Raw genomic sequence first — 26,385 nt, 5'->3', positions numbered from 1 at the left:
TCCTTGCTTCTTCTGACTTCTGAAGCATTTATGGTCATTTAGGTTCACATTTTTCCAGCTAGTGAAGTTAGAAGGCAGAGGGTCCTAAAATCTGAATGTAAGATGAACTTTCCAGGTATTCTCTACTTCCTGCTGTGTTATGTGCTTTGTGTGTCTTCATGAAAGTATTTAGTCTGACTGAAATCTCATCTTGGAAATACTACCTACCCCATTAGAAAAAAATCATCTTGTGATATATTATATCTTGCTAGATAAAATATTGCAGAGGGGGCTTATTTGTGTCCTTGATATAACTGCTGTCTTTGCCCTAGATAACATTTATAACAGATCTATTTTCCCATTATGGATTTTTTTAGGGACATTTTGTATAGTATCATTTCACTTGTTCCTTCACTGCTCAGGATTAAACTTTTCTAATACAGATCAATGCCATGAATAATATCTACCAGCTTCATATACACTTGAGAAACAGGTTGGGAATATCTTGGAAGAGGAGTTTTTTGTTTGTTTTTGCCCTGTTCTTGTCTTTTTTTAAAATTTGTCTGCTACTGGTGGGAGTTCTGTTCTGTGTAGCAGTGATGCCTATAAGCTGGACTTCTGTAATTATGTTCTGTTATCCTGGAAAAGAAATCCACAGGATAGTATCCTTAATAGTAAGAGGATTAACTGTGTGGAAATGTTGCAATTAAATTAACTGCCATGCTGACTACTGCATCATGCACTTAATGTAGGAAAGCCTCTTGGTTTAATTGTACTCTTACACGCTGCTTCCTGGGACGTGATGAAGCCAATATTTAGAATGGATAAACAAAATTGTATTTTTTAAATTAGGGAACTGCTAACTTTTTTCAAATTTTGGCTAGCTTGCTGTGCTAGAGACTTTATGCTTTGAATACTTTCAGTGAATTATCAAAATACGAGTATTGGTCTAATACCGATACTCAACTGTGACGGACAAAAGACTCTAACAATTTAAAGTTAGAAAGTGAATGTTTATTCAGCGCTGGGCAGCAGCGTGAGGTCATCCTCTAATACACACTGCAAAATTACAGGTGATTACAAAGTCTATTTATTAGCAGAGGAATCAAACAAATGCATATTCTTAATAACAGCCCCTCCCATTCCTCGCTTCCTATGATAATTAGCTTGAATAGCTATTAAGCATGCATGATTGACTTCTTAAATTAAGTCTGGGGTCATTTTCGTGGGGAGGGGTCTTAAAAAGAGGAAGTAAGGCGAGTCTTCCTCACCCTAAACTCTTGACCTTTTCTATTACTGACAAAACAAATGATTTCTGGGGATAGTCCAATTTTCCAAAGAATCGGTTTCTAGTTGCATTGTCTATGTTCCTTTGGTTCTGCCCACTAGTTTTGTCTTTTCCCATTGTAAGCGCAGCTGAGCAAACATGAAATGACAGACAATTAATTATTTAAGTTTCAGATAACTACTCCCTTCTAATTTTTTAATTGTCTTCAGCAAGGTCACTAAAATCCTAATTTTCTAAGATTAGTGTTTCATCAGAGCTAAGGTGTTGGCAGTTTTCCTTAAGCTTTTTTTCTAAAGTTTGATGAGTTCTCTTTCTGTTTTGATACAATGATTGAATTTACAGTATAGGGCTGATGTACACACCTCGCTCTGAGCCAGGTGTGATGAAAGGCCCATAGGCTTGTTGCCGGTTCTGACAAGTGTTGCACTTTTGAATCTGAAAGCTTTGGTATTTTAGATTCATCTTCATGATTAAATAGAAAGACTCCAAAGAAAATGTCCAGTGGTGCTTTTAATTACTCTGTGTGTTCCTCTGTTTCCTCTGTTCCTCCTCAAGTCTCTGAAGAACACCATGCTCACGCTATGCCCAATACCTCGTGTTTGCAATAGACTAAGTATGTTTGCAGAGATGCTTATTGTGGCCCAGATGAAGTGACTTAACTTGTCACAATCTAACCGCAAACCACAAACTCATTTGTACATCTGATTTGGTGTTGCAGCAGGAAACATGAGAAACTAAGCCTAAATTTTTGCTGCTTAAAAAAAGCCTCTGTGTGTGCTCTTAGCTATGTTTAAGAACAGTCTGCTTCTAAGCTCCAATATTTTTAAAAAGATGTGAGTAAACTTTAACTTCTGAATGTGAATAGTATAGTTCATGTTGTTTAAATCATGTTGATTTCCTGGTTTTCATAGTGTTGCATGCTGGGATTTGCTGCCTTCCAAGGAAAGCTGATGGAACTTTGTGTATGTGTACATACAAATGCTCTGGCCTAATGCAGCTGAGGTCCAGTAGCTTAGTCTCAGCTGCTGATGGAGGTAGATTTAACCTATGCTAATTGTCTGTCCCAAAGCAATTACTTTTACTCAGCTCCACAAATCCAGGATATGGTAATAGTTAGCAACCACGACTGTTTGTGAAGCGACTTGTTTCAGCACGGATTGAGATTAAACCTCACAAATGCACTATGGCCACTTCACACAGATTCCTTAGACATGATGAAATGTAGCTGGGTCTGTTCCAGTACAAGTGGAGAAAATATGGCACTTTGATATAGCTGTGGGAAGTCGCCCAGTATTTAGCTGCTCAACCCTGTTCTTTGCTCCTCTTTTGAGTATAGCCTGGCTGGCCTCCCTGAGGCTGTTCTGACAGGAGGAGACTGCTGAGGGCTGAGAAGAGTCACTGCGTATGTAGGCAAAGATGCTGTAAGAAAGCTTCTCTCTTGTACTCCCTGTGTTGTCTGGCACTTCATTTATTTCAGTTAGAGTGAAGAAGTCTTTGTGGGTGGAGAGTGATCTATGAGGTAGCTAAAACCAATCCCACAGATGACTTGGATACCAAGAATAAGACAATGTACTGAAGTTTTATTTTTGAACTACTTGACCTGGTTTCAGGCAAGATTTATCTGATTTTTAGCATTTTGGGTTTGAGATGTATCAGAATGGGAACAAGGATGAAATAAATTTGGGAAAAACTGCCAGAGGAGAAATACACCTTCATATTTTTTCCTGGCTGAACACCAGTCTGCAGAAAGCCTGCAATGTGGTCAGTACAAAATTAGCTCTTCTCTCTCAAACTGTTAGGGATGCCTCCAGTTCCTCTGACAGATTAGGATGCCAGATCATGAACAAGCTACTGAACCATGACTGGCATTGTGACTGTGCATTGTGCTGCACACAGCCAGTACCTGTCAGTATGTTCATTGCCGTAGGTACCTTATTCACTTATACTGTGGTGAATAGGAGGTAGCTGTTGAAAGAGGGAAGCTCCTTTACACGTATACCCCAGGGGGAGACGGAGCACATGGGCTTTAACCACAAGGTTGTAAGGATGCTGTAATTGTACGCATAGCTTACACCATGGCCATGTGAGCTTAAGCAAAAGAAAATGTTTAATGCCCTTTCTTTCTGACAGCTGGGAAAGGAGAAGGATTTTTAGCATGTTTGAACTTCACTCTGCTAACCGTGATGCTTTTTTTACTTTGAGAGGGAATGCAACGTCATGGTGGCAGAGCTCAGTGCATAGGTTCCAGTGGTTTAAATAAGCCTGTTCTCATTCTAGAAAATAACAGTCGGTAGGATGAATTCTGAATCCTGCTGATACTTAATGACAGGTTTTGGCAAACTTAGGAACTCCTCAAGTATGTACAATACCAGAGCCAGACACCATGGACAGTATATTTAAAAAAAAATATTTAGAAGTTTCCAGTGGGAGCTAAACTTTGAAAAACATGAAGTCATCCTTGAAAGAGTTCAGGTGGTTTAAGTGTCATGTGAATTCAACCTATTTGTTGAAGCTAATATTATATGCCTCAGTGAGGAAAATAGATGCTAGCTTACATCTGAAATGGGGAAGCTTTTGATGCACAAGGGAAAGCACTGTTGCAGGTTTACCATGACATTCTGCTCAATGTTTCATCTTTTTATATGGGTGGGTCTTAAGTAAAACCTTTGGATTTTTCTCTTTCAGAATCGTAACGAAATAAAAAACGGAGCCATCCTTCGATTAACAACATCTCCGGTGAGTCAGTGTTCTTTTCTTCTCTTCCTTCAAAGTGAATATTTGATTAGTAAATCATTGTGAATTCGTGTGTACTTTTAAGCTTGATCCACAGTGTATCCCACAGTCCTCCAGGAGCAAAGGTTATGCAGGAGTAATAACTCTGAGTGACATTTGGTGATACTGTTGGCAGAATTGTGTGGATTTTTTGTGTCTTGCTTCCACAGTTTTCACATACAAGATATCTCTGTTTCCCTGCTGAGATTGGAGCCTCACTCAAGTTGCTCTTTTTCTACCTCAGAACTAAAAACCAGGAATCCAGGAGGAAGGTTAGAGATTTGAATCATGGCGAGCTCTTCTGGGTGGTCAGGTCAGAGCTTTCCTGATCTCTGGGTTTGTCTTGAGTGACTAGCAACTGTAATGTTGAGATTTTACTGGAGTTTCTTTGTTGTTGGCTTTTCCCCCCTGTACTGTCCCTTTGCCAGCTCCTAAAAAAGCACAGCAGAGTTGCTGGTTGCCCTGTAATAGCTTGTTTTCCTGCTGAGTTCAGCAGTGCTGTTGCCACCATGCTAAAAGCCACTATTAGTCCTGGAAGATGTATGTCTAAGGCAGTAGTAATCCCATTTCCTTGATGACAAATGTAATTAGTGTGCCATTAAAATGGTTTACCTCTTCATGATAGTGTTCTAGCCTCTGCAGATTTGAAGCACTCTTATGGCCAAACTCAACCACCCAGTAGCTTCTCAGCAGAAAGCACTACTCATCAGCCAACTGAGAAAGACAAGAGGATTCCATTACTCTTCATCATATTTTCAATGTTCATTATATTCAAAGCTTTATAGACATAAAACCAACCAACCAAACCCTCCCCCACCTCCCAAAAAAAACCCCAAAAAAACCAAAGAACCAAAACAAACAAAAAAACCCCAGCAGTTTAAGACCATGGCTCTGTGAGGGTCTCTGTGATTCCAGAGCCTCTTGGCATATATCACCAAAATAGCCTTGTGCATGGGAAAACCACTTCTGGTGGAGTAAACCCCATTTGATGGAAATTCCTCAGAAACAGATACCTCAGCAACAGCTCCTTCTAACTTCAGGGATTTCTTAATAACAAATATCCACTCCAGTACTGCCCACACTTGGGATCTCTTGAAATCAAAACAGGATGTGTGGTTCATCAAGAACCAGCATAGTCCAAAAGCACTTTGGCATGTTTTGGTAAACCACAACATTAAATAACCCCATAAGGCACTCATGCAATTCTCCCATCTCAAAATCCACAACCAGTTGCGCTGTGCAACCACACTGAAGAGAGACGATGCTGTGACTGTGTGGAGTTGGCTGACTGTCTTTACGATCACTTGTGCAATTGGAAATGGGACCTACAAACACAAAATACAAATCTTGGATGTACAACACTTTCTGCTACTTGGTCATGAACATGGGGCACAAGATGATAATTGCACAAAACTATCATCTGCTTCTTCTGTTTCTTTGGGGATTTGTCTTAGGGTCATTTAATCAAGACAGGAGTCCTTAGGATATTGAGATATTGCCTGGTACCTAACAAATTATGGACTGCTCTGGCACTGGCCTGCAATTATGAGTGACTCAGCCATCCTTTTTTTAAGTTAGAAGGCTGATCTACTCTCTATTCTCCATTAGTGATATTTATGCCTGAACCAGTGCTTGTTTTAATATATCCTGGTGTTTTAAAATTTTGTGTTAACTTTTCCCAGAATCAGAGAGGTGTCTTGGAAGGAGGAATGGATTGATTTTTGTCAGATCAGCAAATATTTGTATTTTTTAAATAGGTAAAACTTGAAGTTCTGCGTGTCCTCACCCTACAATAGTCTTTTTGCTTTTTAAGGTACTGTCAAAGCTGTCATCATAGCAGTACCTAAAATAGATAAAGGCCTCCAAGCTGTGGCTCTTAAACTGGTGACCCGCACAATGGTTGCTTACTCTGAAAAACTAACTGACAATCTGTTTTCATATTTCCACTGAAATTTTTTATGAGAACATCAATAGTTGAAAGAGATAATGTGAAGAACAGGCTGCAAGATACACTCCTACAAAATGGGAAAGATGCTGTTAGTGCTGGGTGAGAAATGTTTTTCTCATCATGTGAAAATATCAAGATTCTGAAGTCCTCCCACCCCCTCTGCTTTTTATATCCCACAACAGGATAAAGATGAAACTATCTTTCCTGTTCCCCAAAATCATACTAAAAAAAAAAAGCTTTATGAAAAGATAGAGGATTCAGGAAAGGAGAGAAAGATTGAAAGAAATTAAGAGAAGCCACATACGGATTACGCAGTTTTTGGGATGTGTCCCTGTAGTTTCAGAGAGGCCTGAGCTGCCTACTTCCTGGCCGTTGTGGGGGAAAAAAAAATTTGTCCTGAGCTTCACAAGCCTTTCGAGGAAACAGTTTTCCTTGAAGATTGAGAGGAGTTGTGTTAACTAGTTCTGAAGACTGCATGAACTTAAAATGCTTTTCTAGCCCTTAATTATTAGTTGCTTGTGTACCCAGAGTAGTACTATTAAAGATTAAAAAGAAAGAGTAAAGAAAGGTAGTTTTATCTAGAAATAGTAAACCAGCATTTTTGGTATGACTTTTTAAAAATGAGGATTTGAAATCTAACTCCATAAATATAAATGTGAGATACTTTCTCTTTTTTAATTTTGAATTTAGATTATTTTGTGTGCCTATACAGGGATCTTTATTTGAAAACCATTGTTAATACTCAAAGGGCAGAGCTGCTAAATCCATTATAAATGCTTGCATTGAGGTATTTACAATGCGCTTATTTTAAGTTTCTTTGAGTTAAAAGTTTGTAAGCGCCAGTCATTAGGCCTGGTGAGAATTTGAAAAGTTTTTGTTATTTCTGTAGGTATGTTTGCTAAGTTTGTGAGATTCTCTGAAAGACTGTTTTTTTTCTAAACAATGCTATCTTTTTTCTCTATAAATCGCTCACCACACAGATACTCTGTTTCCTAGGTAGCTTGAGTGCAGATTGAATTTCTCCCATATTATCCTTGTTCTATATCATTTTTCTTACTTATTTTAACCTCTCCTATCATCTTTCTTACCAACTCTTGGGCTATTGTGTGTTTTTGCAGTTTTCTCTGACCTGTTTTCCCCCTTTGTCTATTAGCATTTCTGAAGGGATGCACAAAAAGTTTCTTATGCAACATTTATTTGTATTTGAACATAGGTGACAATTGAAATGCTGTATTGTTACTGTCTCTTTTGTGATATTCCAATGCATGGTAGGTAGGTGTATAAATGAACTGTAATTGCTCCCAAGTGTGAAGCTGATCCACAAGGACTTTTGTGTCCTGCAATGCAGCAAGCGAAGTCCAGCCTTTTAGTGTGTGAAGCTGCAGTATTCCTTCAATCAGATCCTGCAAATCCTTTTTAATTTTCTTTTTAAAATGACTAATCATTTTAAAAATATGCTAAAATACTGGGAAATTTAGATTGAAGGAATAGTGTTGTTTATTTAATTTCATGGTTTTTAAACTTACTGTTTATTAAAAGTAGACTCTTGGGCACTTACAAAAAATGCCTTGCTTATGAGGTATATACCTTAATCTCTGGGTAAAGGTTTTTTTTTTTTTATGTGGTATTTGTGGGGCCTGATCATTTGCTTTTTGTCATGTTTTGATCTGTAGGTCAGAGATCAGTTCAGTTCTCAAACCCATAACTTGTTTGTAGGCAGATATATTACCATTTATACAATGAGTATTCATGTAAATAAAGGTGTTCAATAATAGTCATCATAGTATTTTCTCTGAATGCTTCCACAGATATGTGGAACATGGTCTTTTTATTTATATGGGATCTAAACAGATAAGGAAATAAAAAGTTTTTTAACTTATTTCTGCTTATACATCTGAATCCTCTAAGTAAAATTTTAAGGATCTGGTTTATAATTTTTGATCTACAATTGCTTGAGCATGTACTTGAAGTTCTGTAAATGCATAATTTTTTGCAGTTCAACCAAAAATTGTGCTTATATTTATTGTGTAATGGTAAATTAATTGCTAAATCAATCTAATACCAGAAACACTTACCATGAGGGTCAATTAGTCACTTTTATATTTATCTGATTATAGTAGATTTAAGAAGTGGAGTTGGGGTTTGTCTTTTAATAGAGAAAGGTTTAATCTGGTGTTTTCAGGTTTCAAAAGGCACATTTTGAACAGTAAGTGGAAGAGATTCTTTCAAATGCATATAGAATAAAAAAAATGCTTATAAAGTGTTGAGAAGTGGATAGTGATTACATAAACTTATCTTAAAGCATATTTATGAAATACATTTGGCTATGCATCTGTAATGCTTTTGTCATTGGTTTAGTGCAAGACTCTAGAGATAACTATTTCCCTGTTTCTGCCTCATTAATAGCCTATAATGATTCCACAGCACCTCTCTGTGTATCACATCTGTACAGGGCTTTAGATGTGGAAACTGTGCTTCAGTGTTCATGCAAAAAAATGTTAACCAGTAATGCATGTATTGATTAAAATAGATTCTTGTTGCTTACTTGGCATCAGATGCTAGTCAGCCTTGGTGGGTTTGCTGAAGCTGTATGTGCACAATGATGATTATGTAATGTATCCACTTCATTGCTCCCCGCCATATATGCAGTTATAGGTGAAATGGCAATAATAATCCAGGAAAAGGCAGCACTTTAAGCCACTGTGGTATTTCAACACTGAATGGTTTAAACTAAACCACAGAAATGCACCTATTTGGTAAGAAAAAAGCTCTATTTGGTAGTTACTGATGGTCTGTATCTCTTTTTCTAGCAAAATATTGAGTAATGTGATTAAATCTACAGGGTAGATCACAATACTCTTATTTTATGTGCTTTTTGTAAAGGTTAAAGGAGACAACTGATTACATAATGGAAAACCAGCAATTTAAATCAAAGATCCAATTTTCTTCCATAGCACACTCGTGTTTGATAGTGGTTGCGTTTGGATCTTTGTCCTTCCTCTTATTCTTGCTTGCTGTATTTTGTATTTTATGCAGAAGCTCTGTGTATGTCTGGCTATTAAATTGCTTTCAAAGTTTGCATAAAGTATTCAATGGCAAAGAAATGATAATTTAATCAGTAGAATCCCTTGTTAGGATGATATTGGGATTCGTAACCTCCAAATGGCTATTTGAGTCTCTGAGAAAGTCACATTCTGGATTTAGGTAATTAGTTTTTTCTTTAAGCTGACAATCTCATCAAACTGCTCCTTTTAAGCACTGCTACTCCCTAAGGGCAATCTTTCTGGATGTCCTTGGAGCAAGTAATTTAAGACTACACATGTGTTTTATGCCACTTGACAGCTTTTTGAAATGCTGGGACTTTAACAGCATGTTTTACAACCTTCCCATGTTCTTTCTTTCCTTTCTAAAGAGGAGGGTGGTTAATTCTGCCTTTCATTTACTTGAGCAGCCATATTTCTGTTTATTTCCTCTAAGGATTCTCAGTTGTGAAGGTTTATATATTTATATTTATTCCTACCTGAATGATATTTTAGTAAAAATGCAAACATGGCAGCCAGCTCTCCTAGTGCCTTCATGAGCTGTGCTTTCTGTCTATCCACTGATGGCTTGCAAATCATTAAAATAGCTCCCTGGTAAGCACTCGGAGCATATTTCATCCGGGTTTCATTTTCTAATGCAGTTTTAAGTGAGCCATACATTGCATAAACATGTATGAGTGTTATGGCAACAAGAATTAGAAGGCTTGTGAAAGCTGCATGATGTTAACCAAGGCAGTATTTTCACACTTCAGGCATTTGGGATGACAGCAGACAATATTACTTTTGTCCATGTTGCTCGTGAGACATGTGCCAGCACTCTTGCTGAGACAAAAATATATGCTTACGCCTTTAATCAAGATCTCTTCTGCTCTTTGTCTGTTCTTTTCTGATCTGAGAGTAGAAGGAGCAAGATTTATTAAATGCAGTGTGTGGTAAAACTTATTTAATGTAAGAAAACTGCAGCTGTGTGTAAACTTTGCTGGTAGAATCAGAATTGGCATGATCAGACAAAGCCTATGATACTAGTAAGCACTCTTTTTTTGTGCTTAAAACATGGCTGAAACACTTATAGTATGGATTTTTGTGCTCTGTAGGGGGTTCCAAGCTGTCTCTGATCTAAGATAATATTTTAGTTTTAGTCTGGTGAATTTCAAAGCTCTTACTGACTGCAGAAGAAAGAGGATTAATATACCTCAGTTGATAGGTTGGTCCCGCACATGCTGGTGTTGTGCAGTGTAGGTGAGCTGCTAATGTACATCTGTGTCCTGGTGTTCTTTGATTTGATGAGAGGGAGGGTTAGCTCTTTTCATGCTTGGTGTGAATGTATGTGTAATGGAAGTTTGGTTGGCCAATAGCAGCAGCTCACCAACCCCAGGTGTTTCTGCTTGGGCAGGATCTCTCCTCAAGAGGAAGGTTTAACCTGATCATAAAGCATTGTTTACACAGCACAGTGTGTTGTGAAGGGGTTTGGAGAGGATGTTCTGGCTCTGCTCATGTTTTTCTTGTTTCCTGTTGTAATACACAGGAAATTACAGTCTCCATCTATTTTGCCACAGCTCTGTTGCCCAATCAGACTTATTGGTAAAGCAGCTCAGGAGAGCTGCTCGGTCACTCTGAACCAGTTGTTTTGTTCATCTTTCCTCTTTTTCCATTTTCACTGAATCCAGGAGTTCTTAGAGGACTGGGTTGCTGTGGAAAGCTGGAAGAACTTTGAGTTCAGTAGAACTTCCTTCAATAGGCAGATAGTGGGGGTGGTAGCTTTCAAGAACTATGGCAGGTTGGAGAAAGTCATGTGCACAGATTTCATAGGTTTAAGGTTAAATCTGTGCAATCATTTCCAAAGTTAGGGGATGCAGCTGCCATGCCAGTATTGAAGTTTTTCCTAAAGGTGGGCAGGAATTCAGACATTGCATGTATTCAGTGAAACAGTAATGTTTTGAGGATATTTTTCTTCTCTGAGTCTTCCTGGGTTGCTATGGTGGAGAGTCTAGAGTCAGGAATGGCTTGGTGAAGGATGTAACTTGGTAAGGTAGGAATTGGCTGTTAAACTTCTGGTTCAGGTAATAATAGCAGTGCATTTTTGTAGCTGATTGTAGAAGAGTACTTTAGCAAAGCTTTTTTTCATCCCCTCTGATGAAAGGAAAGGGCTGGGGGAACTTTTTGGTAGTTATCCTGGAAGTTGAAAGTAAGTGGTATCTATTTTTATTTCTTCAATGGGCTTCAGCAAATAATTTACCTTATCACCTGCTTAAGCTTGAGAGAATAGTCTTTTAGTTTCCATTTAGACAGCTATTGCCATTACAGAAAGGCTGTATAAACCATTGTTTCCCCATTACAGCTCAAATCCATTGATAGAGTAGATAACCTAAAAAAGATCTTTTGGATCTTTTTGGATTCTGCCTTTGTATAGGTAATGGAACTGCGATGGCTGCATCACCCTATACTTAAAGCATAAAAAAGCTCAGGACTAAAGATATTCCATTTCTTTTCACCACTATGTTAATCACAGTCATACTAACTAGAAAGTATTTCTCCCGCACACACACACGTTCCTTATTGCATTTTTTCTGGTCAAATGCTGACTGAAGACCATGCACTTACCACCACCATTGTAAAATCAAAAGTATCAGACCTTGCTGATATTTGAGGAGATTTGGACATTTAATTTATTCATGTTTTTGAAGCAATCAAAGTTATGTAGCTAGGCAGCTGTATCTGTAACAAAACTGTGTTGGTTATTTTTCTGGGCTCCTTGTTTAAATGCTCACTCACACTAAAAAAAAGTGTTTTCTCAAAATCTTGATTTTCAGAGATGATCGTCTCTGTGAAGAGTACATTCCTTACTTGAACAGAAAAGGAATTGTCTGTCAGCAGAATCCTTTCTTCTCTATTTATTGTCCAGATGAGAAGCATCAACTCAGAGAAAATAAATTTACATTTAATTTGTTTCCCTAATGACACATAGCCTCTCCTTCACCTTTCCTTGGGTGCAGGCAAGAAATGAATTTTAGGAAACAGAATTTTGCAAATATCTCAATATGTAGGGAGGAGGATTATTTTTTCTAAGAAAAGTATCACCTAGCCAGCTATTAACTGATGCTTTTGGGTATTCTGCTCAGGTAAGTAAAAGCATCAAATTGAAAATGTGATATGTATTTTTAAGTATTTGTATGGTTAAAGACAGAAGTAGTTTAATATGCATTATTTAAGTATTTCTTTTGCTTTTTATCATCAGTGTCCATTCTGAATTTCTCTAACTGATCCTCTATTTGAAGCATTAATGGCCAAAATAGCATAACATGAGGATATAGAACATGAAAAAAAGATATATGACAGATAATGTAGTATTATGTGGGAAGTAATTATTCTACATTCCTTGTCAAGGGGATATGTGAATATTTCAACTGACTATGAAGAAAAGAAGAGGGGGAGCAAGGAGCAGGAAGGTCTAAAGTTGGTCTCTCTTGATATAACATGGTTAGGACAGTATGTGGTCTTTGTTGCTAAAGGTGATGAGAAGTGTGTAACCTAAGAAAGTGTTGACAGGAAATGAAGTTCCACTGTTATTTTACTGGGATTGTGTGATGCAGTTTGTTTTATTTTCATTTCTCCTTTATTGATGTGACACATAAGCTCTTCAAGCCAAAGGCTGTCTTTGGTAATGTCTTTGTCTTATATTTTGCATGAGACAATGGGACATCTAACCATTGCTCAGCTAATGATTCTGCAAGAGTCCAAATAATCATAGGTAATAATGGAATAGTACATGAGTAATATACTTTTACAAAAGTAATTTGTATTTAAGCTACTTAATATTTTCTGAATATGGAAGTTAAATATCAATATTAAACATGGCCATTATTCCTTGTCCTTACACTGACATTTTACTCATGATTTTTATTGTAATGAAAGCTGTTTTGTTGCTTTTGTTTTGTGTGTTTTGTTTCTCTCATAGACTCAAAATGCACAGCAGCTCCATGAGAGGATTCAGTCTTCTAGTATGGATGCAAAGTTAGAAGCACTGAAAGAGTTAGCCAACTACTCACGGGATGTTACATTTGCCCAAGAATTTATAAACCTGGATGGGATTTCCCTCCTAACGCAAATGGTTGAAAGTGGCACAGAGTAAGTATTCTGCATAAACTCTGGCATTACTTCCGTGTGGACTGATTTCATGCTCTTTACTGATATGAGAAATTAAATATCTCAAGAGGTCCAGACTGCTAGGATAGTATATTAATTATAAATGAGATATTGTTTTTTTAATTCCCCTTAACAATGAGCTGGTCAGGACTGGGGATGAGCAAAGGAGGGAGTCACAAGTACCACCTGTGCCATGAAGTTTGGGGAGATTGGTGTCCTAGTTTCTTTTCTATTCATTGGAATTTCAGTAACCCATTGAAAGTATATTTGAAGGCTGATATTTAAGTGATATCACCTAAAAACTATGTTTAAATTTAATTTTACTGAGAACATGTGTGGTTAAACCTAAATGTAAAAAATGCTTTTACTTTATTTCCATTTTTTATAATTTTTATTCTGAATGGGATTTTTTCTAATACCAATTGGCTTTTCTGACATGAAATTGAAAGCTGACCTCTAAAAATACACTCATTCATACACAATTCCATGATTGGTGAAATTCAGGACCAAAGTCCTGAGAAGGTGTCCATTGGCTTAATGTGGAAAGTGCAGCAGACAAGTATCTACTAGATTGTTGCACTATTAAATTATGCTCTAACAATAAGCATTTGATTTCAAGTAAGAGATTTGCACTCAGTGTCAAGCTCTACTACACAGGAAGAAGTCAACAATAACCACATCATCTCCTGAGAGAAAGAAAAGTGAAATCAGTTCAAATCCCCTCATTGATGTGCTTGTCTTCAAGGAAGTAAATACTGTTAGGAGGTAAAGCAAAAGGAGTAAGTGGTCTTTGAAATGGAGCACAAATGGTCTCTGAGGGTCTTGTATAAGATATACTGTGTATTTTTCGCAGAAAAATTAACCGCTTTCTAGAATCTAGTAGTCAGATTGGGCAGTGTTATGTGTTGTGTGGTTAATGGCTTATGGGACTCTGAATCCTTATTGTCTAACTACAGCTATATACTAGATTTCCAAAAGCTTGTGGTTTAATCTTCAGCATTTTGGGGTTATGGTCTTTATTTTTTGCAGTGATGTGATCTGTGGCACACATCGCATGTTATGCCACTTTAAAAAAACCCAAAACTTCTAGTTACCAAATTTGTCAGTATGTCTTTTATTCATGTGGTATTTGTTGTTTATGGATCAAATTAAGTTTAAAAGCAAAGACACGTTTAAGTTGATATAAGCACATGTACACAGTTGCTGTACTAATGAAAATGATTCTAAATGGACAGGCTCACGTATGCCTGTGAAGATCAGAACACAGGAAAATTAAGAGTCACTGCCCTTGTGGTTTGTTTTGTTGTGATGGTTTTTAGGTTTAATGGTTTAACTTACTCTACTGCAGGAGGTATTTAAACTAAAGCATTTTATGTTCTGTTGAAACAGACAGGGAGCATTCGTGTTTTTTATAATAATTTCTTTTAGCTGTGCTAAGACTAAAGCAAGTGCCCTCTTCACCCTTCAGATACATTTGTACTGCTGCTTTGTAGCTGTAGGATGAGCCAAGCTATAGCAAAATGCTCTGGATTAAAAATAACTATTTGGGAGGGAAACTACTACAGGCAAGGCTGCTATTGAAAGAACTGCCTAGCAAATTATACCCTGCAATAAATCCTGACTGAAGGTATAAGTTTTCAAACCACACAGCAGGCTTGTAAACTGGACACAGGAACACAGATTACTGACTTTTTAAAATTTATTATTTTATTTTTGTAAGTGCCTGTAAGTTTTGAGGGATTGAATTTTTGTTTAACTGATGTAATGTGTCATTAAACATGCATTGACTGAAATACCTGTCTAATGTATTTATCAGTGTTTCTGTCTGTGAGGAGAAATGGGTTTGGGCATTGGACAAAGACTCAGACTGTAAGAGTTTCCAGCAGCTTCACATGTTAATGAGCGTAATACTGCAGTCTTTCATGTTCAGCTGTGTAGACATTTTGCAGCTCCTGAAAGTGTCAGCAGGTCAGGTTTTTCCAAGTCCAGTTTTGCAAAGGTAGTTGTAAAGCAAGGACATCTGTGTTATGCTTACATTCTCTTCCGCTTTTATACTGTGCATCACTGGCTGATGAGTGCATATTTAACAGAACTTGGGATTTAATGAAAGGACACAGGCACAACAGCCTAAGCCTGCCATGGTGCTTCTGCTTTCTTTCCTCATCTCACTTCAAGGTACTGAATCTGTTCCTTTACATCAGGGTCTGTCACTCTCTGCTGTGTCAGCACACTGAGCAAACAGACAAACTACTTCCTCAAAAGAAAGAAAATAAAATTTTTAGGTTTTTTTATTCAGTGCCCCAGACTGTCAAAGAAAGGCAGCTGAAATTGGTTAGTTGTTCTCTTATGATCTGTTCTTGTTTTTGCTTGGACTGTCTGCACTGCTGTAATAAGAGGTCCCACATTAGATGCTCACTGAACTGATAAATCAAATTGAAGGCCTCCCTGCCATTGCTTCCAACCTGGGCTCAGCACCCTCAGCAAGGTGGCTGTGTAGACTGTGCAGCTGACAAGGTCACCAAAATGCTTCAGAACATAAAGCTTTTCTCTGTGTCCATAGGTGAACCTACACTATTCTCTCAGTGTCCATAGGTGACTCTACGAAAAACAATTACACTAGCATAATGAAGGGCAGAGGGCAGATATTAGAGGAGAAATGAGGAGCCAGAAATTTCTGGGTGGAGCAGAAACTTCTTTCATAGACCAGTTTTAGAAGACAAGTTATTTTATAAAGAAGCATTTAAGATATATCTTCAGTGTGGAGTTAGCCACTCCTGTAGAGCCACCCTTGTTTGAATGGGGCTATGAGTGACCCATATAGCTGAGACAAACCTAATGTCTCGGTGTGCTGAGAGATGGTCCAGTTCCCTGCCTTCTTCTCCCATTTCTTCTGTGTGAACTCCTGTTCTTCAGCTGTCTTGGTTTGAATCACAGGTGTCTGCTGAGAATGGCAGGAGCCTCTCTTTGTAAATGGCCTCCCTCCAAATTATAATAATTTTGAAATTAAGGGGCTCTCAGGCAAAGATATGGGAATAGGAATAACAGTTCTTTACTAGGAAAAATTAAAATAGAAATGCACTATTACAAAAAACAAACCCAAAACTCTGATAAGAGTCAGAATACAATTGGACACCGCATCAGTCAGGGTGTTTGTAACAGTCCATTTAAATGGTGGCTGCAGTCCTCCTGGAGTGACAGATGTAGTTCTGTTGAAGGTGTGGCCCTGTAGAAGGATGAATTTTACTCCTAAGATCTTGATGATGTGGAAAGGTCCAGTTTTCCTCTGAAATCCAGTGGAAAAAGGCTGCCTTGGTGTTCCAAATCTCAGTTTTTATCTAGGTAGGAAAGGCTTGGCTTCTCCCCCTGGATGGAGCATCTCCCAACAGGATGATGTAATTTTATCAGTCATGCAGTGGGAGTCAATGGCCCATTAACACATTAACAGAAGATATCTTCCTGGAGGAAAGATGGGATGTGGGAAAGATAAAGAGCACTGCCTCACCTGGTTTTTAACACATGGTCTATTAGCAGAGTGTATCTCTCCCTGAGATAAGGATCACTGCTCCACCTGGTTTCAACAGATGGTGATAAAATGCATACTTTTGGTTGCAACCTGTATTGCAACCTAAGACATTAGGCCCAGTCCTGCTTTTTTCCAGGAGTTGGTTTCAGTGTCTGTGTGTTTCACAAAGCCAATCCAATCTGTTAACTTACTGGAAAGTATATGATTCTGTTGGAAAACTAAATCTCTAAAATTGGTTTTCTGCTCAGTTAGGGACTTGAAGAAACAAAAGAGGAACTGGTCATGAGTGGATGTCGAAAAGGCCCTTTTTTTTTTCATGGCAACAGACCATTACAGTGGCCTAGGTGTGTCCCTGAGCCACAGCCTGAGAGCAGTGGTGCTGTGAAACAGTGTGAGGGTGGTGGCTGTATCTGCTCATGTATTGCACCCTGGGAACTGGCACTGAGATTCTGGGAAAGCAGGGATGGGAAATACTCTGTGCAGTGGCTTCTGTTGTTCTGCAGGGATTCCCCTCTGTGTGCTGTGCCAGCTGCCTGTGAATTGATGCAGCTGGGAAGACCCCTACATCTGTAAGCCCAGGCTGAGTGGCAGTGCTGTTCATGGTGCTGCAGCTGTGCTAGCAATCGATGAATTTTGTTAATTCAAGCTTTATTCTCTATTTTCCAGGGTGGAAGAAGGAATCATGTCTTCTTGCTACTCCAGCTGTGATAACATAGTTCTTTAATTCAGAGCTGTATTCCATAGTTGAGCCTAGAACTTGTGTTTCAGAAAATCACATCTGTACAGACAGTATTTCTGATGTAGCAGAAGACTGTTAAAGTTGTAGGGTTTTTTTCTTGATTTTTCAGAATAGCTGTGTGACTGGAACAGACTCTCAACCGTCCTTAGAAGGAAAAAAATTCATCATAATTCATTATTAAGCAAGGAAAGGAAAACGTAATTCACAAGCTGTAAATATTGAGTTAGCAAAGAGTTGATAAAAGGAATCGATTATTTATTAATATATTATTTATATTTATTTTTGTTATTACTTGTAATACGAATAAGGGTGATCTCATGACTGGGAGGGAAAGGAGGAAGGTCCATGCAGAATTTTCAGCATTTTTTAAATTGTCATTATCCTGACCTCTATGACTTGTCATTTGGCTGAATTAACACTATTTCTACCACAAAATTAAAGAAGAAAAAAAAAAAAAAAAAAAAAAAAAAAAAGAGAGACTATGCTAAATCTAGCTGTCTTGACAGTAACCAGAGCAGAATTGTTTCTGCTGTTGTTGAGAAGATTGTTCTCCAGACACCTGCTTCATCGATGGGGCTGTGCTGAGCAGCTTTATTGTCATACAGCCATGGCACAGGAACATGCTATTTGATGCTGCTAAGACAAGGTGGCAGATAGCCTGGTAGCAGATAGTTTTAATTATAAGAGAGTTGTGATTGCTTACTATGCAGATTGGAGAAAAAAACCCAAACCCCTTGCTTTTAATTGTGTTAGTTGTTAAATTTTGCCATCTTCCTATTGGAAAAAATAAATGCAGCTAGATGTAAACTTCTAAATAAATGTATATTTGTATGGGTTTTGTGTCTTGACTAAGAGGAGCCTTCTATTGAGCACATGCAGTTGCAGAGTTGGCTGCTGTACAGCTAGAAGTCTCTGAGAGATCAATTGTGCGTGCTTTAAGGACAAATTGCATTGTTCAGTGGAATTCTAGCTCTTGGCTTGTCTTGCAAACATAATACTATACACCAGCCCATTGGAAAACTGAAGAAAGATTGGTTTGGAGTTATTCTGACTTCAGCACACTTTTTGGGACAATTGCTCATATACCTGCTGGTGTTTTTTTCCATCCCAGTCTGATGAGTATTTCAGCAGTTCAGTCAAAATATTTCAGCTCCCCTTGCTCATAGTAACTTGTTCCTGTCCTGTTTCATCTGAAGAGTTATACCAGTGCTGTTTCTACCATGCTGGACTGGAAGACTGGTGTAGGTTATGAAAAGTGACAGCAGAGGCTACTTTTAATACAATATTCCTTAACCCAGTTTAGTTTCCTGACTGAGCTCACAGCATTGCCCCAGAAAACAGTTGTGTAAGCACAACTCACTAGATAAATGGAAAATGAACTTTCAGAAGATAAAAACAATACTAAGCTAGTAAGTTTCAGCCCCTATATAAAGTAGTCTTTTTCCACCCTTCCTGGCTACTGGCTGTGTAGTACCTGCACCCTCTCTTGTTCAGTGCAAATGCTTATTTGACTTGTTAGTGATGCAACTGAATTTGCTAAACTGCCAAAAAACTCAGCTTGCCAATGGAGGAAGAAAATTAATTTGCATTTATGACAGCACAGGGCTTTAAACAGGCTCAACTATTCCTGTGAATCTTCACCTGGAAGCATAGATTACTTAATTTGACATTTCTGCCAAAATCAATTCTTGTCCAATGGTTTTTATGCACCCTTCATTTCTTAGTGCTTCTGTAATGTTGGGAGAGGGTGACTATTACCTGTGAGGCAGAAATCCAAAAGAGTATATAAAATCAGGTAATCCTGCTATACCACTGTGGAGATGGTAATGGGAGGAGAATGTGGAAGGGCTGCAGCTCCATATTTCTATGCAGTTTTCATAAAGAAAGAAGGTGGAGTAGGATTTTTTCCTGGAGTGGATTTTTTGGTTGGTTTCCTAATCTCCTGCTTGCTCTGTTTTGGGTTTGTTTCCCCATCAGTCTTCAGGCTTGGATTGCACCTTCTCTCTCAGCACAAGTACAATTTTTCTTATATCTTTTACATATGCAAAGCCCACACTGTAGGCTTTAGATAAAATCATGGAATCATCCCACTTGGAAGGGACCCAGAAGGGTCACCGAACATCATCCAGGTCTTAAGTGAATGGTCCCTACAGGGATTGAACCCACAGACTTGGTGTTATTAACACCATGCTTTAACCGAGCCAATCTCAAGGTCATCGGAAGGTGGAACTGTTGAAGATCACATTTTTAAAGGAATAGAATTGCTGGTTTCCCCATTGTAAATGCTCTTTCTCCAGGTTTGAATTTTTTTTTTACTTTTCCTGTGTTTGAGAATATTAGCACTTAAATGGCCCCTTTTAAATGGTGATATCAACAACCTGTTGACCAGAACAGGGATGAGGAGAGAGGAAAGTTTTACTGGGTTTTGTTTGGCAACATCTTGTGTAAAATGTTATAAAAAGAGTAACTCCAGCAGTGGATTTATGTTTCCAAATATTCTTCAGAGTACGAACGTGGACAAAATGAATTTTTTTTTTTTTTGTTAACTCCACACAAAACTGTAGTATTTGAAAAACCAAGAAAAATAAAGGAAAGTGCTTAAAGTCTCCACTTCTGCAACTTTCCAGGAAGTTTTTGTCTATTGGACTGTGTATAGCTGTGGATATTGTGGTGGCTGTGAGAAGTCTGAGGGCTGCTGTGTAACTTAATAGTAATAGTAATTTTATAGGTTATTCCAGGTCAATGTGTTTCCCAGATTTCATATGCTTGTGATAGCCACACCAGTTACAGACAGAAACCAGAAATTTGTACTCTTGGATTTTTCTTATCATATTCCTAAACACTGCCTGATCTAGAATGTGAGTTATCTTTGTGTTTGACTGAAAAACAATAGCCAAATGGTGCTTTAATGTGGGTGGCAGGTCATTCATGGACCATCCCATCAATGTTTCTGTAGAGGAGGAAGTTTTTGTGAACATCTTCCACCTTTGGTGACAGTGGCCCTCTGAAAAGCTTATGTCCTCAGTGGTACTCTTACATAATTCTGCTCATGTTCAAAACGGTCCAAACAATTGTTGTGCTGATGCTTTACGTCCTGGTATCATTAGCTACTGTGGCTTCACACTGGCTTCCAAAATGGGACATTTTCATTTTTCCCCCAGCTCAGATAACTTCCTCCTGTTCACTATGGGTTACTCCAGCTAGGGTTTAGATTTGGGGTATCTTTAGTGTTTGTGCAGCAGTTTTGGCAGATGAACACATTAGAGTTGATTCAGTCAGGTCGCTACTAAGCTGGTCTCTGTTGGAACCTGTTCAAGGCGTAACCTGGAGTATTTGAGCAAGTAGTAAGTTTGTGTGCTTGAGAAAGTCCAAAGAGAAGTCATTGCTGCTCCTTGGGATTCATTTGGAAGTGAATCACAAAGTCCCTTTGAGGTCAGACAGGAAACATTATGGTAGAAAAATGTCTAACCTGGAAACTTGTAATTCATGTTATTTTGCTTTATGTTGGCATCTATTTTGAGATTCATGCCTGTGTAAAAATTGCTGGTTTTGTCTTTCACCACTCTAGAATCTCAACCTTTCATAATTGCTATTTAATTTGCCCTTATAACATTTGCTTTTTGGCCTTGGTTTTGTTCCTATCCATGCAAGTGCCAAAAAGAAAGAAAGAAAGAAAAAAAGATAAATATAAGTATTGAGCTAAATACAGTGTCTAGATCAGTAAGTGTTTCCGAATTTTTGACCCTAGCTTGGTAACTCACCAGCAAGGGCTCTACAGAGATTGTTTCCACAGAGTCAGCCCTCTGGAAAAAAAAAAAAACAGTTATGTATATGTAGAAAAGGAAAGCTGATGGAAGTGGCAGACTCTACTTAGTTCCTTTCCAATCTGACTTGCTGGAAGAATCAACTTGGCCCCTCCTTGGTGACTTTTGCATGGTCTGTGGGTAAATATGAGAGGAACTCCTGCTCATGCCAGTTCCTTCTCTATTATGTTTTGGTTCAATGATGAATGAAAATAGCATGTGTTGCTTTAGAGAATAGCCTCCATCCACATCTGCAATGGTAAAAGTCAATCTATAATCATATGTTGCGGCAACATATGATATCCTAGATTGATTGCTGCTCTAGTCACACCATTTGATTTAATGCAATGGCTGTCTTTCCTCTGAAGTCAAAATTTTGTCTTTGTATTGCTTCACTTGAAAAGTCTTACATAATTCAATTATTTCTGTACATTATTCTAAATTTATATTTTCTTTTACTTTGCACAATTTTTTGAACTCAACTGATTGCTGATTAACGCAGGATTGATAAGAGTTCTGTAAATACTAAGAGAGTTGCTGTCTAAATGTTTTGGTTTTGGACTCAGTATGTTTGTTCTGTAATCCCTGTCTCAGTCATGGAGAAAATGTCATGATTAGAGCTTTTTGTGAAAAATCTGGCAAAACAGAGCCTGTCCTTTGAAGTGCTACCAGTTTGCAACACTACACTTGTTTCTCTATCTTCTGTAATTTCATGTTTGTTTGCTGCTTAGCTGAAGTGAGCACCTGGAAGAAAGCAACTGTTTTAAAAACTGGCCTGGGCAGAGTGCTTTTTAAGTTTGGCTGACATGCTGCAGAAAGTTGCAAGTATCCATGCACATTTGGGAGATGACAAAACCCACTTGTTGTGGTGATTGTTCTTGGTGGTTTAGCAGAATCTGCCACAGCATGGGAGCTTTTAGTTTGCAGAAGCACAGAAGTGACGTTCTGCTGAAGCTTGGATCTCCTGCTATGGAAAATACTTTAAATTTTACTGCTCATGAAAGCATGTTGAGGGAATTTTCTTCTGCTTTTAGGGCTTTCTGAACATCAGGATGTTTTTTGTTTACTCATTATTACTGGCTACACAGATACAGGTTGTAGCATAAAAGAACCAAAAAAAATGAAATCCAAAGAGAAAATCTTGTCACTTCTCTGATTTGAATAAGGCTGTAGCCCAGTCTGTGCTTGGATACATAGTAAACTATGCCAGCACTATCTTTAGGCATGAGTACTGCAGCTCACAGCTGGCAGAGAAGCACTTCAAACCACTGTTCCTTTGATGTTTGCTGTGTTTTCTCCATTGACAGTTACACAAGCCAGCCCTCCTTGAGACTGGTTCCTCTTGAAAAGGTGGGAGGAATTACTGCTTTACCAAAAGGAATAAAAGCCCCAAAACTGTTGACACATTCTGGGAGAGAAATAGATAATTTAATCAGTGATTGGAGAGCTTGTAGTCCTAGAGCTCTTCTTAGCTGAATGACACTGCTGTGCAGCTTGCTGTGAGGGAAATTGCAAAGCTGGAGACCTGGGAAGAAGGTGCAGAAAGGAAAGAAGGACCTGCTTGTTGACCTTTTGAACACTAGTCTGCCCAGTGTGGAACTGCAGCCAAGCCTCCGAAATAAAACTGTGAAATAGATTTAGAAGGCACAAGAAGGGGTTAAATAAGAGAGAATTTTAAAAAAAAAAATAATTCTTTCTAGCTCCCTTATTTCTTATATGTATGTTTAAGTGGTGTTTTTAAAAGGATATCTATCTTTGGTGCCATTTTTATTATTTACCATCCTAGTTACACATCTTTCAACAATGCTGGTGAATGACATCAGTATTAGTGGTGGAGACTACAAGTAAATAAGAGTTCTCCAGGCAACGGGTTAAATGTCATTGAAACAGGACAGAAGATGCTTAATGTGTAAACTTTATTATTTTGCACCAAAGGCTTTTTACACAAATGCTTTACCAATTAAGAATGTCTAGATATGTTTTTTTTCCTAACAGAAGTTAACTCAAGTATTCTGAACAAACATTTGAAATTGGCTTGGAGTGTTCTTTACCAGTTACTGAACTGTTTCTGTTCACAGCAAATTGTTAGCAACTTACTGCCTCTTATTGTATGTATATCCATGAATTTTATGGCTCGGGGTGGGGGGCGGGGGGGGGTTGGTTGTATGCAGTAAATAAAGTACAGATGTTTTAAAGTGTTTTTCCTCACATGCAAGTTTTAATTTTGCAGACGATATCAGAAATTGCAGAAGATAATGAAGCCCTGGTAAGAACTTGATTAGACTATCACCTTGTATACTACCTCTTCTTTGCATGACTGAGTTCAGGCCTTGCACTAATCTTTATATGTAAATACGACTGTGCATATTCATCAGCAAGTCTTCAATCTTCTCTGTTTTCTGCTCTTTGATGCCAGTTAAAATTTTCTGATGAAGCCTTTTTTTGCTTTGCTTGTGGAATGAGTGCTTCATTTCTCTAACTTCAGCAGGGCCTTTTACTGTTTCTGAAGTAAGGCTTTTGTTTTGATTTCTTTTTTTAATTTCAGAAAAAAAAAAAATTTCCCTACCTTTACCAATTCCCCTCTTGAATTTCATTGGCTTATACGGTTGATAGTTAGCAATTTTAATGGTCAATATTAGTGAGATGAAAAGTAAGGTTATTGCCCCAGTTTGGATTCCTATTATTTGCTGGTCCCAGGTAACGCTAGTTACTGTAAATATCTGCATAAAGGAAAACTGTAAAATAAATGGCCTCATCAGAATTTCTTTGTCTATTTCCCCAATGATTTTAAACAGAGTACTTTTGTTTGCTCAGAGTTAAGCACAGGCTTTGGTAAATTTGAATCTCAAGAGATGTTCTTATATCTTGATTGGCTTGCAAATTTGGCATGTCAAGCATAGCTAAAACCCAAGGAAGCAAAAGAATAAGCAATTAAGCATATGTCTGTCATTCTGAGAGCATGATGTGATTTATCATGCAGGAAATTTAGCTCACCATCCAAACCTGTGTTAAATAATACTTTCATAAATCTGCTGTAAACCAAGTTCTGAAACATTTATTTTTAAATCATTTCCTAATAAATTATACAGTAAGAAGAAATTTGGCAGGAAATTTAAATTCTTCTGCTCAGTTCACTTTCTTAACCTAATACAAAGTAACTCATTTCATAATAGAGAAGTTTAGACTATGAAGAAAATTGTTAAAGTGGCATGTGGCTTACGGAATTCTTGGCAGCATCAACCTGACAACATGACCAGGAGGTTGTGCTACCGTTCAGCAGGACTGTGAAAGGCTGGACATTGGGCAGAGAGAAACTTAATAAGGTTCCAATAAGTAAAGTATGGTCCTGCATCTGGGGAGGAATAACCCCAAACACCAGTACACGCTGGGGACTGACCTAGTAAAGAGAAGATCTGCAGAGAAGGATCTGGGTGTCCTGGTGCATGACAACTTGACCATGAGCTGGCAGTGCCCTTGGGGCCAGGACAGCCAATGGTACTCTGAGAAGACTGAGGCCAGAGGTTGAGGGAGGTAATTCTTCCCCTCTACTCCACTCTAGTGAAGCCACATCTGGAGTGCTATGCCCATTTCTGGCCTCCTCAGTACCAGAAAGACATGTAGCTCCTGGGACAGGTCCACTAGAAGCCTACAAAGAATTAGGGGTCTGGAGTATCTCTCTTAGGAGGAGAGACTGCGGGAGCTGGGCCTGTTTAGTGTGGAGAAGACTGAGAAGGGATCTCATTAATGCAGATAAATATCTCTAAGGCAGGTGCCAGACTCTTTTCTGTGGTTCCCAGCAACTGGATGAGGAGCAGTGGCTATAAGTTAAAACACAAGAAGTTCCACCTCAACGTGAGAAAAAACGTTATTCCATTGAGGGCAGCAGAGCACTGGAACAGTCTGCCCAGGGATTTCATGGAGTCTCCCTCTCTGGAGACATTCCAAACCCACCTGGGTTCCTGAGTAACCTGCTCCATGCGACCCTGCCCTGGAAGGTGGCTTGGACCAGATGATCTTCAGAAATCTCTTCCGACCCTAAAAATTCTGTGATTCTATGATCACCTCTGCTGAGACTAGGTACCTCGTATATCTTTTAGATTGGCATTTATGTCCTCACTGCTGTGAAAATAGTTCTTTAAGGAAGAATAGTTACAATCTTTCAGAAGCTCTCTGTTTCCAAATTCTATTACACTGTAGGCTTCTATGGATTAATTTTGTCCTCAGGACAGTACCGAAATACTGACAGTTGCATTGCACCCTGATCTGGCTGATGACCTGTATTGATTTTTTACACAGTTTACTTTTGTTTACTCATGAGAACAAGGCTTTACTCACTTGATCCTTATTGGTCAGTGTAGATGCATCACATCAGTGAATACAGCAGTAAAGAACATGCCTGCAACTAAAGTTTATTCTAACTTTGGAAGTCAAATCCTGCCAGTAGAAACTTGAGCTTACATGTTTACTCAGTTTAATATTTTGATTTCCAGAAGTAGTATGTGAGATACAACTAAATAACACAAATTATTGAATTTGGGACTTGTACTGAAAAAGATACCAGAGCCATTGCTGAGGATATGAAACCAGTAGTTTTGGAAGCTGGCTTACTTATATGTTTTGAAGAGTTTACACTAGTGGTCTATGAATGTAGTTATCCAACATCCTGACTATATCCACCATATATTAATGGAAAAAGATCTAGTGAAATGAGAATGATAAAAAACCCCACAGGGCTTGACATCACAAACTAAACTATAACACTTCTTAGCATCCACTTCCCATCTTCTTGACTAAAGATACTTAAAGGAACCAAATGCTTATTTTAAAAAACAAGTTACTTTGGATGTACAGGATGACATAATAAATTTTTTAAAAAACCCATGAAACAGCTCTATTAATTGACTTCTCCATTACAGTGGTAAATTGTAGTCAAAGTAAACTGATTGGAAAGTTATGTTTTTCCTGTACAGTGATTCCTGGGCTTTTTAGAAAAGTAGTCCATTTGAGGAAATTACCATGAAATGAACAAAACCAGGAATTTAAAAAATGGGGAATAAGAAATAAAAGGTAATTCTAATCACATATTCAGTATGTAATTGTTCCTCTGTGCTAGTTTCCCATGCTTAATGGACCTTTAGTGGATTTAGTC

The 26,385-nt window shown here is 38.2% G+C and overlaps 1 protein-coding gene across 9 annotated transcripts in view; it reads left to right on the top strand.

Annotated features, from left to right (window-relative positions):
* Positions 1-26,385, top strand: part of ELMO1 (engulfment and cell motility 1) — a 335,189-nt gene that overhangs the window by 93,144 nt on the left and 215,660 nt on the right. For all 9 annotated transcript variants that reach the window (XM_079302630.1, XM_079302632.1, XM_079302629.1 and 6 more), the window contains 3 exons: positions 3,953-4,003; positions 12,984-13,153; positions 23,467-23,502. In XM_079302630.1, coding sequence (XP_079158756.1) covers positions 3,953-4,003; positions 12,984-13,153; positions 23,467-23,502 — 257 coding nt within the window. The remainder of the gene's footprint in view (positions 1-3,952; positions 4,004-12,983; positions 13,154-23,466; positions 23,503-26,385) is intronic.

This window comes from Erithacus rubecula, assembly GCF_903797595.1.
Source record: "Erithacus rubecula genome assembly, chromosome: 3".
NCBI classification, from domain to species: domain Eukaryota; kingdom Metazoa; phylum Chordata; class Aves; order Passeriformes; family Muscicapidae; genus Erithacus; species Erithacus rubecula.
Note: the sequence above shows the minus strand (reverse complement) of the source record. Positions and strands in the feature narration are given on the sequence as shown.